Genomic DNA, 19,079 nt, shown 5'->3' on the forward strand with positions numbered 1-19,079 from the left:
AAAAAGACTAATAAATCAATAAATAAAGCCTAAAAAGTGATTCATTTTAGTTTGCCTGCAGACAGATCTAGTAATCATTTGTTCACAGCTTGGAAGTGCAATATTTTTTTTAGGACAAGAGATAAAAAAACCTGTTTATATGGGTTACTTGTTTCTATGAAAATTTCACAAGATTTCCCTAAGTTTAGGATTGAGCCAAGCTCAAAAAATTTCAGAGTAATATAACAGACTACTTAATAATTTTGACATAGTTGGTGTTCTTATCTTTATTGCACAATTATGTTATTAACAAGAATTTTGCAGTTATCAAAGATACATTACTACTTGAGATATTTAATTAAAACAATATAAATTTTCAGCTTCTGTTTTTTAGACTTGGTTATACTTAATATATTTTATCTTGGCTTATTTTAATACTTTTCCTATTGACCTAAGTACACCAAAAAGCACATACAGCAAATAAACCTTGGCGATCTTCTTAGCTTAACAGCAAATATAGCTTTTAAAGCTTAATTTTGGTAAAAAAAAAGTAAGCCTTAAAAAGTAAGTATAGTAATCATTTTGAGTTTTTTTTTTAATTTTCTCTGCTCTTGATCTCTGTTAGCCTCTGCCCTCCCAGCCCAAAAAATGGAATAAAAACTGCCAAAAGGCAACTTATTTCCTGTATAATCAACTGTTTTGAGCAGTTTGCCTCCTATCTACTGGGTGACTGGTTGTATTACTGGCCCTTTGGAGATTAATACAGACAATGATAAAATTGTCACATCAGTTCTGCCTTTATAGGAGGAAAACAACATCAGGAATTGGTGGGGTTTATCCACCAGCACTGTACTGCAACTGCTCATTTGATCATGTATGCTAATTTAAATGAATAGTGGAAAACAGTGACACTGACAGTATTAGTTGAGTGCTTTACTTTCTTCTCAGCTCAATCTTTCAGCTATGGGAAGGAGGTTCTCAGTTTATCTGTACCCACCCACTGCCCACACAACTATCCTCACAGCAAAGAGGTCTTTGAGTCAGATGTAAACACTTTTGTGGGTGTCTAAATAAGCAGTAAAAGGGAAGCAGAGAAGAGTTGCAGAACTGAGACAAGGTGACTCTCCCCAGTGGGGCAAAGAGTCTAACCCTTTCAAAACAAATTATTTGCATTTATTTACACTTTGAAGAAATATTCTGGAAGAAAATTTTATTTTGCAACAACTTCATAATGCAGAATACAACAGTAAAAGGTGTCATCCCCCATCTTGAGGGCAACCTCAAACAAATATCAGTTGAATTCTTATCCATCTACTAATTAGTTTTTAGTTTACATTAATTTAGGATTAGTCAGCTACCTAATAATATTTATAGTACCTAAATGTGTATGGGTTTGGTTAAAATAGTATGTTAAAAGAAAAATGAAAAAGAGAGAAGTAAAGAAGGCTTTTTGAAGGGCACGTAATAATAGCTGATAAAGCAGTACTTTATTAGAAAACTATACAATGTTTAACTTAGAGTACAAATAAACACCATACAAAAAATGTTTGCAATTATTATCATAAAATTAATCAAGCGTAATGGTACACTCATAGCTGGTATAATATCTCCTTCCAGACGGGTTTTGCCCTTTTAGGGCTTTCTGGAGGGGATATGGAGTGTAACATGGTAGCTATGAAAATATAAATAGTTGCCATAACTGAATATGGTAAGTAAGCAATAAATAACTGAGAGAGAGCCTCTGTTCCAGCCCCTCCCCTCTTTCCCCACTTGACAGAACTTCTACCCTTATCTCACGCCCTAGTTTTGGTAATGGAGGAAGTGACTTCAATTTAGTCACTTCCACTCTTCCATGACATCACCATCGTTCTTGCAAATTAATTTGCAAATGTGAAGTAATATGCATGCGAGATTTGACCAACACTCACTCTGCTAGTTCATTTAAAAGCACATCCTGGATGCAGCACCAGCCCCTTGTACTGGTTGTCTGCTGACAGGATGCTCTTTCCTTTTTACCCAAAAAAACGTGTGTTCAATCTTAGACTCTTCACTAACCCCTACCTCATTCCTATATTTTGATCACAGACCAATCTGTTACACTGGGGAACGCATTTTTTTGTTGAGTTAGATCTTACACTTGTTTATTACGAATTTTTGGGTGGTGAATCCAGAAATGACCAATTTTACATACAATAAAAAAATAATGAAATAACTTGTATGTACTGTTTTTTTACATTTCTTTTGTTCATACAAAGGATTTATTGTTACTCTGACAAATTAATCGGGTAAGCGGTTAAGGTAAAAATTTACACTTATAGCTTTTCCTGGAGTGTTTAGTGTTAGGATAATCCCACCGGATGCTCCAACAATAGTCAGCCATCATATGTACATCCTGTCCACCCTGATACCATCCTTCCATGACCTCCAAATCTTGGTGGAATAGTTCACCTTGCTCATCAATGACTGCACTAAGGTTTTCCGGCAAGTTAGAAAGTTGGCTATGCAGAAAATGCACCTTGATGCTCATATTGCAACCAAGCATTTTGTAGCTCCCCAAGAGTTTCTGGACAATTTCTATCTAATAATTTGTTTGTGTGTTTCCAAGAAAGTCATTGACAATAGCTTTGAATGATTACCAAGCATTTTTTTCGACTTCTGACATTGTCCTGATGAAATGTTCATCTTTGATGAGCTGCCGAATCTTTGGACCATCAAACACATTGTCCTTTATTTTTTTAAAATGACAAGGTCAAAACAGATGACCCAATTGTGTTGGTGATAGTGCAACAACTCAATGAATCTCTTTATGTCTGCATATACTTCACAGAGAAACTGAATGGCAAATTGGGACTGACCCAAATATATTGCCATCGTGAAGGAGGACACACTTTAAGCTCCACTTTGAGCTATCCATGAATAGTCGCCATTCAGTTGAGTTATAATTTGGATATCCCCAATTTCTCCATTAAACCAGGTAGGTTATGGCAATACACAAAGCCACTGTCAGTTCTAAAGTTCTGCAGAAATGCAATTTCTCTGGTTTGAAAGTACAGGTCATCTTTAGGAAAAGCTGATTTTCTAAATGTAATAGAAGGTGAAGATTGAAGAAATTCGGACACTTTGGGGTCCGACATCAGAATATGCCAATGCTTTTTCAAAGTTTGTAAAATTTCTTCATGATGATGTACATACAATGAATTGAGATTCTAATATTGAGGGAAAAAATACACTGTATTTATTATGTTTCTGCTGTAACATCAAGCATCTTTTATATTCTGAATCCTTGCACGTTTAAGCATTATTTATTTTATATATGATCCTTGGAATATCATTTCATATAAGCCCCACGTTTCAATGCCTTATGGGGGACGGGAGCACCTTGTGGTACTTACTGGGAGGTGGATCGTCATAAACTTAATCTAGCTGTGCTGTTCCTCACTCTCCCAAACCCTCTCCCCCTATTTGGTCATTTTCGCTGCAATGACCAGGGCTCTGCTGACAGGAAGACTATTCTCCCGTCTATTAGCAAGTGAAGGGATTCCTGGTGGGGAGGAGCTGAAATGTCTAGTCCCGCCAGCATTAGGCAGTACTACTACCTAGATTAATGGATCATTGCCTCCTAAGGGCTGAAGTCATTAGCATTAAACTGAATCTCAAACTTTACACAACTTTATTGACACCCGGTCGGCTGGTGCACAAAGCACCGTCCCCTTATTATCTCACATAGCTTCTCTTATAAGGACGAGCTTTAGGTGGCGCCAGCCTTTTTTTGGACAGCTGCCACCAGCTCCTCCTGCTGTTATTGTTTCTACACCAGTACAACAGTAAGTCTACTAGCACTCAAAGTATCACTGTCACTTCCAATTAAAATCGTTTTAGCTATGGGTTATATGTAAACAATTTTTTACTATTTTCCTTTTCTTTTTCTTCCCTTTGCAGTACTGGATTAATTTCCTACTCCTGCACTCCTCAGTTATTGAATAAGTACATCATCATAATATCAGTCTCTTAAGAACATTGCTCACTATATGTATACAAGCTTCATATCCTACTAAAGGTACGTTTATGTACCCCAAGGAGTATATCTATATATAGCTACAAATATCTTATGGTGTACTTATCAGCTGCTTTTCATTTATTTATTGAGTTAACCCTACCGTACCGAGGACACAGATATCTTTCACCAACAGTTCTATTAGGTTCCCTATGGAACAAATCTCAGGTATGCCATCTTGTGGACAACCAATATATTGCATTATCCTACCATTTTTCTGATAATAAATACCTTATTTCTATCATTGAAATATTTGCCTTCTCATAGAATACCCCCAATTCCTATGTCTTTGACCTAAGAAATGAATACTCAATACGTTACACTAACCATTATACCATCCAAGTAAGTTTAACTATCTTGAATTTGACAATGGTAGTTCATAATAATAATTTTAGTGGTTTCTAATTGAGAATCTATCCATTATTGTGCTTATTCAACCTACTTACCTGCTATCTAAAACTCTGGCCCTTGATGTGAGTTCAGCTTCTGATCCTTCATCCTATCATTAGTACTTTCTACCGGGTCAATGTATCAAGTTAGTTACTGCTTGTGAATAGGAATCTAACATTATGTATTTCTATTGATGGTTTATGGTTTGTGTACTTACCACGATCTATTGACATGTAGAGTCCCGTTGTCCCCTGAGGAAGCCCATTAGGACGAAACACATCGGGATAGACCGTAATAACAGTACTAATTATTCTGACCTTTGAATCTAGTGTTGGATGAACATCCTTTCTTAAAACACATCAATACTATATACTATACATTGCAAGAGATTTTGTATTATGTATAATAAACACAAAAGGTTCTCTCTTATAGTGTTTCCATGATTCATGTATACTGGATTGTTTGTAGGATTATTTTACGGCTTAAATAAAGGATATTTTCTAGTTTTAATCATGTTTGCCATAAAGAGCCGCTAATTTTTCTATCCGTTCCTTGTCTATTTACAATATTAAGGCTCGGCACAGTTACTTCAGTAACTTATATTTATATTACTTAGGGTACTGGCCCTTCATCAATTGTACTCGGTTACATTTTTTTTCTTGTTACATTCTGACGTTTTCACTATACAAAAACAGTACCTGAAATGATCTCCTGGCTCTCGCCAAACCATAGGTATACCAAATGGGATCTTATCACTTGTTCCCTTTGTCCACATCCATAAACCCTCGACACACTGTTTGCACACCTTATGAGGGGCCCAGTAATCGCATTAATATAAGCGGTAGATAAAAAACCTGGCGTGATAGAAGAAAACTAACTGCACTTTCAGTATCAGCATACCTATTTTAGTGTTAATAAGCTTAAAAATTGAAGTCAACAAAAAAATTTGTTCAAAAATGTTCCCCAGTGTTATCACCAACCCCATTTGTCCCGTGCAGTTGAAACCTCATCTCTCTCTAATACCATCATAGAAGTTATCCTAAATGTCAGACAAATTACACAGAAAGTACCAATGTAAATTATATTCTTTATCCATCCTACACCTTTTAACCTAAACCTCCTTTTTTAACTACTGTAATGATACTAATGGATATTAGTCTATAATGACAGTTACCTTACTTTATGTCCACTTTGTTGATAGTATTCATCATCTTACTCTGGAGAGCAAATATCTGTTAAGTATTTTACATCTCCCTACAGGTAAATCAAAATCTCCTCTCTTCACTACTATTTTAGTAGCCATTTAAAATGTTCATTTTATAAAAATGCAACTCCTCTGGTCTACAGCCATTCCCTCATTAAAACTCTTGCATTACCACCTTTTCTTTATATAATTACCTTACTTACTGATATCATCACCTTTGATGTAAGTTCATTCAAACTTATTTGTATTCAGTATCACCTCTACACCTTGAGTTTGCTTTGCATCATTTCTCTTATCTTCACTTGTATACTAGATAACTTACCCTTAACCAGGGGTCAATCCACCAATATTGTTTTTAACGGGATTACCTTCATTGAAAATTAAGCTTGAACAGTATGTGTCCCTTTGATATATACTATAGTTATTACGTTTTTGAAACCATATTCCTAGTTTTTACTAAGACTTTAATATGACAAATTACTTTCTGTTAATGTTATCACGATAATTTTAGTGAACAGAGTTATTTAATGCTTACCATATTCAATTATGGCAACTATTTATTTTTTCATAGCTGCCATCTTACCCTCTATATCTCTTAAGGAAGCCCTAAAAGGGCGAAACGCACCAAGAAGGGGATAATATCAGTGTACCATTAAGCTTGATTCATTGTATGATGATAATTGCAAACTATAAATTTTTTGTATTGTGTTTATTTGTACTCTAAGATAAACATTGTATAGTTTTCTAATAAAGTACTGCTTTATCAGCTATTATTACGTGCCCTTCAAAAAGCTTTCTTTGCTTTTCCTCTCTCTCCCATTTTTGTATGGGCTAAAGGCTGGGCACTACTCCAGGACTACCTATTCTCTTGAATCACCTCTCTATACAATTAAATTAAAATAGTATGTTAATGACACTTTTTGTACTTCTACTTATTCCTATTTTTCCCTGAAGTCAAAACATGGATGAATACATTTTACTAGAGGAAGGTTTCATTTTTTTTCCAAATCTCTCATCACATAAATAAATGTTACAGCTTGTCACACCTTTGATTTCTGCTGGCATTCTGTTAGCACTAGAATAAGATGATTAATTTCGTGGAACAGTCTAATTTACCACAGCTGAGCTACACATTTGATTCACACCACAGGCTCCTGAGCCTCGATACAAATAGTAATAACCCTAAGAAAAAGAGAAAGGATAAACATTTTTAAATCATTTTGCATTGACTACTAAAAAAATAACATATCTCTATTAAATCAGAAAGCTTGTCAAAGTCATTCAAGGTCAGAAGGTGGTTACATTTTTCTACTAAAGCGCAAATGAACCTTCAGTTTTAATCAGCTAACTGCATTTCAGGTGCAATAACAAAAGAAAATGTTCATAATCTCTTACATCTTATGTTTTAGTCTAAATCAGTCACAGGCTGAAAATGAGTAAAAATGCTTGTTCCCTGCCTACTTCTGTAGAGTGGGATCCTTGCTCTCTGTTAGCAAGCAGTAGACTTAGTGTCAAACACAGCCCTTACAGAGTCAGATTTTTTAAGCAATTTACAAATTCCATGCTCCCCACAGATTAGAATGTTTCCTACAGGGAGAAAGATTCCCACTTTGAAGATGCTGGCAGCACAGAAAACATAAGGTTTGGCAGGTCAGAAAACATAAAATCCTGGTGTTCATCACAAGAGATTGGACAATAGGCACAAACACTTGAAGCCATACCCTATCTGTCACTTGGAGGAAGGGATTTCAAGACAAGTGTATACATTGAAAATGGAAGAGACATTTGCAAAAAGTGTAGACTGAACCTGTGAATCATGTGACTAAAACTAGCATCAGCCAATGACATTATATTGACTTTGTAGAAGTTGGTGAAAGTGTAGGCGAACACCAAAAACCTTAGATCCTAATGCCTCACGATGAAAGGCTAAAAAAGAACTCACTACTGTAATAACAACTTAGTAACAGCAAGAGGGGTATTTTACGCTTCAACCTATACACCTGGACAAAATGGCTGTAAATTCAGTGTAAACTGGAACACCTTTCCAACTACTTTTGGGATGACAAACAAGGAATCTGACTTCCCAAAGTAGCTGGAGCAGATTCAAGACACCACATTTAAGCAATGGAGAGAAACCTCCTTAGGGCGAGTAACAACTGGGCACAAAGAAGGCAAGACAATATCTTCCTTAAAATGAAATGTGGATATTACCCAGATTTAGTAAAACCATCTGAAGTACCAAATGGGTCATTAACAGAATAGCACAGTAAGCTCAAGGGCCCTTCATTTTCCAATGTATTTTTGGAAAGAAATGCCACCTTGTGATAAAGGTGTACCCAGTGAACCTAACCAAAAAAAATAAAAATCAGCTTTTTGTTGAAGTAGCATGCTATCAGGTCTACATTCAGTGTCTCCTAACAACCTCTTGATAAACAGTGAATCCAGGTATGTTCAATTTTAAGGCCTTGACAATTATCTAATCCCCCCATTAAAAGACTGAGGGCACAAGTGGTCTTTTTGTCCAGATCAGGAAAGCACTCATGCTACACTGAATCTGAAACCACAAAATTTTTTTGGCAACTAAAACAGTTTGTTTTGTCAGTACTCAACGTTTAAAAAGTTAACATACTATGTTAGACATGGCTCGATTGTGCTATTGGTAATGGATTATGTATACAGTCAAAATACAAAAACAGTAATATCAATAACAGTAATAGAAAGTTGCAATCATTTCAAAGGAATTCAAGTCGTCTCTATATGACACGTTTCACAGTTTGGCTTCCTCAGTGGAAAGTAAAGACTTAGCTGGTATATACCATGATGTATAAAACAATAAATATTAACTAGGCATGGATAAAAGTTCATACAAATAGCATATATCATATATATATATATATATATATATATATATATATATAGCTAATATTGCAGCCAAAATAACCTAAGGGGATAGCGCATGCACTGCCCGTGATGATGGCAGCAGCCCGACCCGCGCGGCTCCCCTCTGTCTCCTAATTCTGGCTCCATTGCAGCTCTGACACCACATCCAGCATGATTTCTGGACGGGGATTCTTCTCCTTACTTGCATCCATCTCGCAGATATGGTTGGGAAGGCAGGAAGGAAACAGAAAGACTGATCTTCCGGGTCACAGGCACTGGGGATCAGGTTCAAGATGGCGTAAGTACGGGACAGCGTGGCACAATCGAAGCTGAAACCAGCTACCGGCTCTCTTCACAATACACCCCTTGAGAGGGGCAAAAAAAAATTTAGCAGCCTCATACTCACCACCAGTATCACCAATGCTGAGCTCCCAAGGTCCCAGATCTCCTCATATCAGTCCTCACCATGCTAAAAATGCATCTGTACCTTAGAGCACTAATAGCTTCCCGATTTCTGGAGATGATGAGCAGGTACACAGAGCTCAGAAAGTGCAGTTAGTTTTCTTCTATCACGTCAGGTTTTTTCTCTACCACTTATAATAATGTGATTACTGTAGCGTGGGTCCGTATAGGCTATTCATTTACACGGAATACAGTGTGGTCAGAGGCTGTGCGTCTCGTAAGTGCCTAAAAGAACCCTGATTCATTTTGTTATATCTGTGTTAAACTTGGTGATCAAGATAAGTCTTTGGTCCCTCATGAGGTCTGCAAACAGTGTGTCGAGGGTTTACGAATGTGGACAAAGGGAACACGTGATAAGATGCCATTTGGTACACTTATGGTTTGGCGAGAGGCAGGAGATCATTTCATTGACTGATACTTTTGTATAGTGAAAACTTCAGGATATAACAAGAAAAATAAATGTAAAAGAGTACCCTAGTCTACTATCGGCTATACGCCCAGTGGCTCATTTAGGTGAAATCCCAGTGCCGGTTTTTGTTACATTAGCCTCTCTTGAACATGATTTTGGTGATGAACTAGGTGGTAACAATGATGAAGTTTGAAATTGAAGAGGACTCTGTTCGTAAGGGATTTTAGCAGCATGAGTTGAGTTATTTGGCACTTGATTTGGGACTATAGAAGGCTTAAGAAAACCTAGCATCAAGAGAAAAACTGATGCATGAGAAAAACTTGAAAAAGGAACATAGGTATCATACTTTCGAACCAGAGAAATTGCATTTATGCAGTACTTTAGAACTGACAGTGGCTTTGTGTATTGCCCTAACATACCTGGTTTAATGGAGGAATTGGGAATTCCAATCTCTAACTCAACTAAATGGCGACAATTCATCGATAGCTCAAAGCATAGCTTAAAGTGGGTCCTCCTTCACAATGGAAATATATTTGTGTCAGTCCGGATTTGCTATTCAGTTTCTCTTTGTGAAGAATATGCAGACATAAAGAGAGTCATGGAGTTGTTGCAATACCACCAACACAATTGGATCATCTGTGTTGACCTTAAAATGGTATGCTTCCTTCTTGGTCAGCAATGCAGATAACACCAAGTATCCCTGTTATCTGTGCATTTGGGACTGCCCTACAACCAGGTGATCCAAACATTCTACATTAGCCACTTGTTGATAGAAAGATTATAATTCCTGCTTCTGCACATGAAACTGGGTCTGATGAAGCAGTTCATTAAAGCTTTGCCAACTGAAGGACACTGTTTCAAGTACCTAATTTTGCATTTCCTAGCCTGTCATTTGCAAAAATAAAGGCTGGTGTGTTTGATGGTCCACAGATTCGGCAGCTCACCAAAAATGAGGAAAATGTCAGAAGTCAAAAAAAAAAAAAAAGAATGCTTGGTTACCATTCAAAGCAATCGTCAAGGACTTTCTTAGAAACACATGAGCAAATAACACAGGTAAACATGTCATTTTCATCAGATAAAATTTTATGTGGGCTTAGTAGTATTTTTAAAGCGGATTTCAAATTTGTGGTAAGTTTTTCTCTAGCACGTCTAGTTTTTGTGATGCAGCTAATGATATATTGTGTGAAATTCGTTATAAATAGCCTTAACATATTACAACATTTAACGACAGTCTTCTTTTTTTAAGGTTTGAGACCACACTAACTGTGATTGATTCCATCTGTCATCATGCCTAGAAATTGCCTTAATAATCCAGTTTCTGTTACGTGTGTGGTTCATTCATGACGAAAGCACAACATCGCCAAATTACCACAGAACTTAAGATATACAAGTTATATTTTGGATGTCTACTTGACCAGGTGACCAGGATAAATCTTGGGCTCCACATGTCATTTGTACCAGTTGTTCCAACGGACTGCATGACTGGCTAAATCGGCATAAAGCAGCAATGCCATTTGCAATCTCGATGGTGTGGAGAGAACCCCAAGACCATCTAATCGACTGCTATTTTTGCCGCGTCAACAAAAGTGGATTCTCAGGTAAAACTAAGCACAAAATTGTATATCCCAGCCTTAATTCTACAATTAGGCCTGTTCCCCATGATGAATTATTGTCAGTTCCCGTACCGCCACATGATGGACTTGCTTCTATAGAATGTTATGAGGAATGAGGAATGCGCTGGAGTTGCAGCCAGTTACAACCCCGAATCATCTGATCCTGACTACTTGGCCGATGAAGATTTGGAACCAGAGACCTTTACACAAGCAGAGCTGAATGATCGCGTTCATGATCTAAATCTCTTCCAAGACAAAGCAGAACTTCTTGTTTCAAGCCTTAAACAGAATCACTTGCTTGCAAAGGGTGTAAATGTAACTCATTACAGAAAACAAAATCATAACTTGACAAAGTTCATAACTAGTGATGGCTCACTTTGCTACCGTCATGATGTAAATGCACTTTTTAACAGTTTGTCACAAGAGCATGTTCCATCTGAATGGCGTATCTACATTGATTGCGCTAAAAGAAGCTTGAAAGCAGTCTTACTGCATAATGGTAATTCCAAACCAAGTTTACCGATTGCCCATTCTGTTAACCTAAAGGAGTCCTATGACAATATGAAGTTACTAATTGAAGCAATCCAGTATAAAACACACCAGTGGACCATCTGTGGGGATCTAAAGGTCATTGTCTTGCTGATGGGTATGCAAGGAGAATTCACAAAATATTGCTGTTTCCTATGCCTGTGGGACAGCTGATCTACAGGAGACCAATATGTCAACAGTGATTGGCTACCAAGAGATACCTATAAGCCGGGAACAAGCAGTGTCAAGTTTCTGCCTCTGGTTGATCCCCCTAAAATATTTCTGCCACCTCTCCATATCAAGTTAGGCTTGACCTTGTAAAGGCCATGGGTAAATCAAACTCCATGGGTTTTCAGTACCTTGTTGAGAAGTTTCCAAACATAAGCACTGCAAAAATGAATTAAGGGATATTTAGAGGGCCACAGATGAAGTCTGTTTTGCAGGATGATGTTTTCAATCTCAGCAGCTGAGCTAGAAGCTTGGGATGCATTCAAGTGGCTGTGTAATTATTTCCTGGGCAACTATAAGTCTCCTGCATACAAAGAAGGAATTCAGAATCTGCTTGATTGATACCAGAAACTAGGTTGTCGCATGTCATTAAAAATAAATTTCTTGCACTCGCATCTAGAATTCTTCCCGGAAAATCTTGGTATGGTGAGTGACGAACAAGGAGAACATTTTCATGAGGACATTTAGTTAATGGAGCACCGCTACCAAGGTTTCTGGAAGGAAAGTATGATGGCTGACTACTGCTGGATGCTGTACCGCGACAATCCAGACAATTAATACACAAGAAAATCATACTGTACGCATTTCTGAAAAAACAATGGTACCGGACTGACACTGTTCAGTAGATCTATACCACAGTGTGCCTTATTTTACTTCAAAATGAAGGTGTATTAACATTCACTTCGATGGTGCTTATGTTTTACTACAAAATACATGAACGTATAATGTTAACTATAATAGTACTCATAACTCTGGAACTGTACATGTTGAAGAAAAATTGAAAACAGAACTGAAATCTGCTCGAAAACTGATTTACTAAAGTTTGCTGTGGTTTCTGATGATTATCAAAACTTTTTTTTTGTTGACCTGTGTAATTACACAGAAATTGTCTGGAAACTTTTGGCACGCTACAAAATGTTTGGTTGCAATATGAGCATCAAGGTGCATTTTCTACATAACCATCTTTCTAACTTCACGGAAAACCTTGATGCAATCAGTGATCAGCAAGGTGAACCATTCCACCAACATTTGAAGGTCATGGATGGACTGTATCAGGGTAGATGGGAAGTACATATGATGGCTGACTATTGTTGGAGCATCTGGTGGGATAAGCGTATATTTGTACCTTAACCGCTTTCCTGATTAATTTTCAAATGTTTTACTGTAAAAAAAAATGTCATAGTATAAAAATAAATCCTTTTTATGAACAGAAGAAATTTAAATAAACAGTACATTCAAGTTATTTCATTATTTTTTCATTGTATGCAAAAATTGTATGTTTAAAAAAAAAAAAAAAAAAAAAAAAAAAAAGGAGGATACCCTGTATCATAAAAACTTGATGTGATAGCAAAAAAACTGGGGTCATTTCTGGATTTACCACCCAAAAATTAGTAAAAAACAAGTGTAAGATCTAACAAAAAATGCGTACCCCAGTGTTATCTAACACATATCTATATATAGATCAACTATATTAGGATTAGAACTTTTATCTATGCCTAGGTATTATTTATTGCTGTATCAATTATGTTGTTATCTACCAGCTAAGTCTCTACCCTCCCCTGAGGAAGCCAAACAGTCAGAAATTATTGCAACCTGGATATCACTCATACTCATTTTGTATTTTTACTGTATACGAGGGGGTGATGAGAAGTTCCTGGCTTTGCCCAGAAAGAAGAGAGCCAGAGTTAAGAAATAACACATTTATTCAACATATTCTCCCGAGACTGATGCACTTGGTACAGCGTAGTTGCAGCTTTTATGGACCGTTCAAATTAAAGTCGTTTGGCTGGGCCGCAAACCAGCTCTGAGCAGCATGACGTCAGAAATGTCCTCAAAATGTTGCCCCTTCAGGTGTTTCTTCAAAGTCGGGAACAGATAATAGTCTGAAGAGGCCAGGTCAGGTGATCAATTACCAATAACACCGTTGTGCCATGTCTAACATAGTATGTTAACTATTGAAACGTTGGCTAAACTATTTTAGTTGCCAAAAAAGCCGTTCTTTTCTGGTCCTTTCTTAATCATTAGGTATTTTCTGGCTAAATCCAAACCATGTAGCCAGTCAGTAGCACAGTCTAATGAAAGAGGAACAGTTGAATCACTTCAACTTTAAGTTCCAGAATGTTGATAAGGAGCTTTGCCTCCTTCCACAACTAAAATGCCCGCATCGAAAAGGTGTGCAATACTCTGGTCATAATGTATGTTATCCTTACAACAGTGAGGGACTCAAAAGTTCTGGTAAGGAATCATGTCCACCAATAAGAGAAGAAAAGACCTATCTGCAGTTATGGGATTTTATTAGATTACATTTTTAGGACATCCAGCTCTAATCTACCATGAACTAGCCTTCAATTTTTGTGCCTAGCGCCTAATCTCCCTGTAGGTGGCAGTACACTGTTTTGTAAAAAATGAAGCCATGTGACTCTCAAACTATACTGGAAAAATATATATTTTTGTAAGTTTCTAACCTAAAGCACAAATGTTGTCAGGTAACATGTAGCAACCAATTCTTAATTAGGTTTTACTGCCCTTAAATAAAGTTCTAATCAGGTGCCAAGGGTTACTTCACACTATTGGTCATTGAACTGTGTTATTAAATAAGATTACTTAAGATAGTGTTACTCTACAGCTACCTTGCCCAATGCTAGAAGAATACAACATGTGCCCTCTTGTTAGTAGTCATGATTTCCCTTATGTTCATTATAGTGGAATTTAGAAAAGCTGACGGTTCTGACAGTATTATCAAATTAACCATCTCTACTACCAATGGCACAGGTTGTCACATGATATGGTTGCAGACCTAACTTACAGCCAGCAGTATGATAAATCTGAACACTTTATGTCACTCAAGCACAGGCATTATATTTCATATCTGTAATTGCTGTTTTAAAGTGTAGCTGTTCTTACTTGTTCTCCCCAGTCTTTTCCCCAGCTGTTCTTTATAGCCCAAAATGGCATACCATTGCCTGTGAAGATGGAAAAATAAAAGTGATGTATTGGGAAGTGCACATTTAAGTGTATATTAAAGTCAAAGTGAATAGGTGTGGTATAAAACTTACGATCTCCATAACCCACTAGAAGCACAGCATGGTCAATGAACCAGGGACTGCATAATATCCTCAATGGGTGAGAAACCCCTTTACGGTAAAACTGGGAAACAAGCACAAGGTGACAAAGGTTGAGAAAACTGACACTGTCTTTGAGTATACTTTAGGTAATATATTGCAAAGCAAGCTATGATATTCTAAAACTTTTCTTAACAGTCTAATTGGTATTCTTTTATACCAAAAAGGAAAAAGAAAAAAGGTTGCATTACTTTTTTTTCGGTCACATACTTGCATGCCCTGAGAATGTACAATAATGTAAATATGTTTGGAAACCACTTTTTACAAAGTTTCCTGTCTTGTTACTTTGTTCTTTCCTGTCTTTTTGCATTGTTCTTAGTCTTAAACTGTAAGGTAAAGAGTATGTTGAACGTTACAACAACTTACTCTACAAAATCATAATAAAAACATTTGGTTGGTTGCTAGGAGTACCTACGCTATGCACAACACTGGTTTTGCTTGTCTTTTTTGAATACACCTTCTAACACAAAAAGAACAAATAGGGAGGAACAAGCAGTTTGGCTCAGTAAGAAAATCTGCAGATTGGTAGAAACATACCTGCATAGCAAATGCATTAAGAGCAATGGATATTGGTCCATTTTGTGCTAGCCAAGCTGCAATCTCTGCAAAACAATAAACAAATGGGAAAAAATACTTATAGGTTAATAATTCATACTTCTCAATATCATCCAGATAAACAGGACAACCTATCTAAAAATTATAGGCCAGTTTATGTGCATATGCTTGAACCCTATTAAACAGTGGTCACCAACCTTTCTGACCTCATGCGCGAGGAGCCCCGTGTCACTCAAAGGGGAAGAAACTTCCACCAGAGTGACGTCATGATGCCAGGACCGGCCCATTCTCCCTTCACAGGCTCAGACCTGATCGCTAAATTCAAGATGGGACAGTAGTACAGGGCTGCAGATGCAACAAATTGTGGCCACTAGGGCTGAGCCAGTGAGATTTTTATTAGTTTAATCTCACGGTGAATCAGGCAGTTCTTGCTTACTAAACATTTAAGCGAGAGCGGACTTGTGATTCGCCACAAGGTCGTGTTCTCAACGAACAAACGAGGAGAAATGAAGGGGGGAGGAACGCCCACTATGTCCGGCGGGAATGGAGTGGCTGGGAGCAAATCATTTGCTCCCAGGATGCACAGCAAGGCCCAGCAGCACCAATCAGCAGATATCTCAGAATAGGTAAATACAGGCAAAGAGGGAGGGGTTAGTCACTCTGTCTCGTGTTCTGTGTGAGGGAGAGAAGCAGGGAGGGAAGTGAATAGTGACAGGGACAGGTTAGAAGCCTTCTGTTTTTCTTGCTACCACTTGCTATTTATCCAGGAGGGCAAAAACAATTCTGTGCTACTCCACAAAAATAAATATTTCAGTCTGATACCTCTTGCAATCTATCACAAAAGCCATTGTGCAATATGACAAGGCAGGTTAGGAGCCTTCTGTAGGTCTTGAAATATACAGATTGTGCAGGTAAAGTTGCTACCTCTACCACAATTTTTCAAAAATTAAACATTTCTGTCCTACTGTACAAAAAAAACATTTTTCACACACATATTTCAGTCTGATACCTCTTGCAAGCTATCCAGAGCCATAAAGATTCCTGTATTTCGCTCAAAAAAATACAGATATTTAACTGCTATATATCTACGAAGCCAGAAAAATTCTGTATTTCTCTCAAAAAAAATAAAGATAATTTATTCTGATCCCATTTGATATCAAAAAAAAGCCTGAAAAAGTTTTGGATTTCTATCAACAAAAAAATCCCAATTGCTATAAAAAACAGAAAAATGTCAGTATTTCTTTAAAAAAAAAATACAGATATTTAAATCTGATAGCACTTGTTATCTATCCAAAAGGGCAGAAAGTTCTGAATTTCTTTAAAAAAATACAGATATCCAATGGTGATAGCACTTACTATAAATCCACAAAGCCAGAAAAAAAAATCTGTATTTCTCTAAAAAAAATACAGATATTTAATTCTGATCTGACTTGCAATCTATCACAAAAGCCAGAAAAATTTCATAAAAAAATACGTCCATTCAAAAAATTCATATATTTGATTTTCTGATACCTCTTGCATTTTACCAAAGAAAAACATTTGGTACAGAAAATTTTCTGTCCTACTATAAAAAATACAGATATTTTAGTGTTTGATACCTGTTCCTATTCACCAAAGAAGATTGTTTGGTACAGTGAAATTTTTGGCCTACTTTAAAATAAACAAATTTTTTTCAAACTACATCAAGCTACAACTACTAGCAATTTATTTGGAAATGGACAAATGTACAGTATTGTACAAAATGCCCAATATTTGAAGTAGCTTCAAATTTTTACAATGGTAAATTTTAACAGACTATGCGGAAACCCAAAAAAAGAGTGGAGGCACAATCAGTTGTTCTATGCTTAAAATTCCCCACAAATAAATGTACTAATAAAAAAAAACAACAAATAATCCAAGACTTTCTACAGTATTTAAGCAGACATAAAACTGTATCAATATTAGAGTAGTTCTCTTCCTTTCAAAAGATAAATATTTGTTATAAATCCTACCAGTAAGCTTAGAGAACCAAATATAATATTGTTCTGTGGTTCTCAAAACAAAGAGAACAAAGTGGGTTTTTGCTAAGACATCTCCTAGCACAAATCTTTTTTGAGGAATGACCCATTTAGAGATCTTGGCCTTGTTTAATCTCACAAGGAATCCATGGCTGGTAACATTATATTCTTTTAAAATCTTTTCTCTTCTCCTTTGCTGTAGGACACAAAACTGCTGAAGTTCTTTGGGAAGCTCAGAGCGTAAGTTCACAGTTACAGCTAAAACATCTGCTTTTGCTAGGCGAAGAGCATTAAGATAGCTGTCAACTAACAATGTAAAGTCAGCGAGCATGCCATCCAACATAGCTTGACGCAAATCTAGAAGGTGCGAAACAGAGGCAACACTCTTCAGCAAGGTAGCAGACAATGGAGGTCGGAACACATATTAGGATTTTGCTCCATCAATGTTTGTTTGATATTCAAGAAATGTACTTGTGCAGACAGCATATTTAGATACAGATTTAAACATTCCTTCACAGTAGATGTTTGATAAGGAAGAAAACCCCCAGTCTCCATAGAAAACAAGTACACATCACTACCCTGTGCATCAAAACATTATTCAAAAACACACCACATTAGTGGGACAAAATATTATTCAAAAACACACCACATTAGTGGGACAAAATATCTCCTAGCCAACGACAGTCGTGGGTGACTTTTAGGATGCTTTGGTCTTCAAGCACCACTTGGAGACCATTTTTAAAGACCCCTGGTCCTCTGGTGAGGATGTCAGAGGTAAACATGATTTCTTGTGCCCACCTGCAGCCAACACAGTTCCCCATAGCAACATATGTTTAGGCCAGAAGCTCCCAAGTTCAGGACCTTTTCGTGCTGGAGATACAGAATCTTTCTTCTATTGTCTCTCTTTCAACCTCTTGAGTCTTCTACTGGTTCCACATTTTGAACATTTTGCCCATGTCAGACTTATGTAAAAAAAACACCTTCATCATTACCCACAACTAACTTTCAAAAAATTACCATTGTTGAAAGACAAATTAGTCCATAGTAATTTTCAGAAAATACCAAACAGTTTGGAAGTCAATAAGGGAATCTACCCTTGCGGTTCATGTAACCAATGCAGATGGGTTTCTAGGGAAAATGGAGACAAAGTACCAATCCCCTTGACCTTTACTCCTAAACTCACACAAAAAGTTACCTGTAGAACTAGAGGAGTTATCTATTTAGCCTACTGTACTTGTGGTTGTTTCTATGTTCACAAGACTAAGCAGAATTCAGAAAAAGAATTTAGTAACATATTTATGACATCATCAATGGTAAAATCCTAACTCCGCTTAGTCTCCACATGGCAAAGAACCACAACTTTAATGATCATGAAATCATGTTTACAATACTTGAACTTGTCCCACAAGACCCCAAAAGAGACGATTGGGACAAAATTCTTTTACAAAGGGAGGCCAGGTGGATATTCAACCTGGTTGCTACACAATACCCAGGTATAAATGAGACACAGAGTAATAAACCTTTCCTATAGGAGAATCATGACAACTATGATTATTCCTAATGTACATATTGCTACCACCCCTTTGTTTCCACCTTTTCTTTTTGTCATTGTTTGTGTTTTATTACAAAAGTAGTATGGGGATTTATTTTTACATAAT

General features: G+C 36.8%; 1 protein-coding gene across 2 annotated transcripts in view; it reads right to left on the minus strand.

Annotated features, from left to right (window-relative positions):
• Positions 1-237: 237 nt before the first annotated feature.
• Positions 238-19,079, minus strand: part of CTSF (cathepsin F) — a 132,124-nt gene continuing 113,282 nt past the window's right edge. For both annotated transcript variants that reach the window (XM_072423078.1, XM_072423077.1), the window contains exons 11-14: positions 15,407-15,471; positions 14,804-14,894; positions 14,652-14,710; positions 238-6,809 (exon numbers count right to left, since the gene is read on the minus strand). In XM_072423078.1, the coding sequence (XP_072279179.1) occupies positions 6,735-6,809; positions 14,652-14,710; positions 14,804-14,894; positions 15,407-15,471 (290 nt within the window). In that variant the 3' untranslated portion in view covers positions 238-6,734. The remainder of the gene's footprint in view (positions 6,810-14,651; positions 14,711-14,803; positions 14,895-15,406; positions 15,472-19,079) is intronic.

Source organism: Pyxicephalus adspersus, chromosome 9 (assembly GCF_032062135.1).
Source record: "Pyxicephalus adspersus chromosome 9, UCB_Pads_2.0, whole genome shotgun sequence".
Lineage (NCBI taxonomy): Eukaryota > Metazoa > Chordata > Amphibia > Anura > Pyxicephalidae > Pyxicephalus > Pyxicephalus adspersus.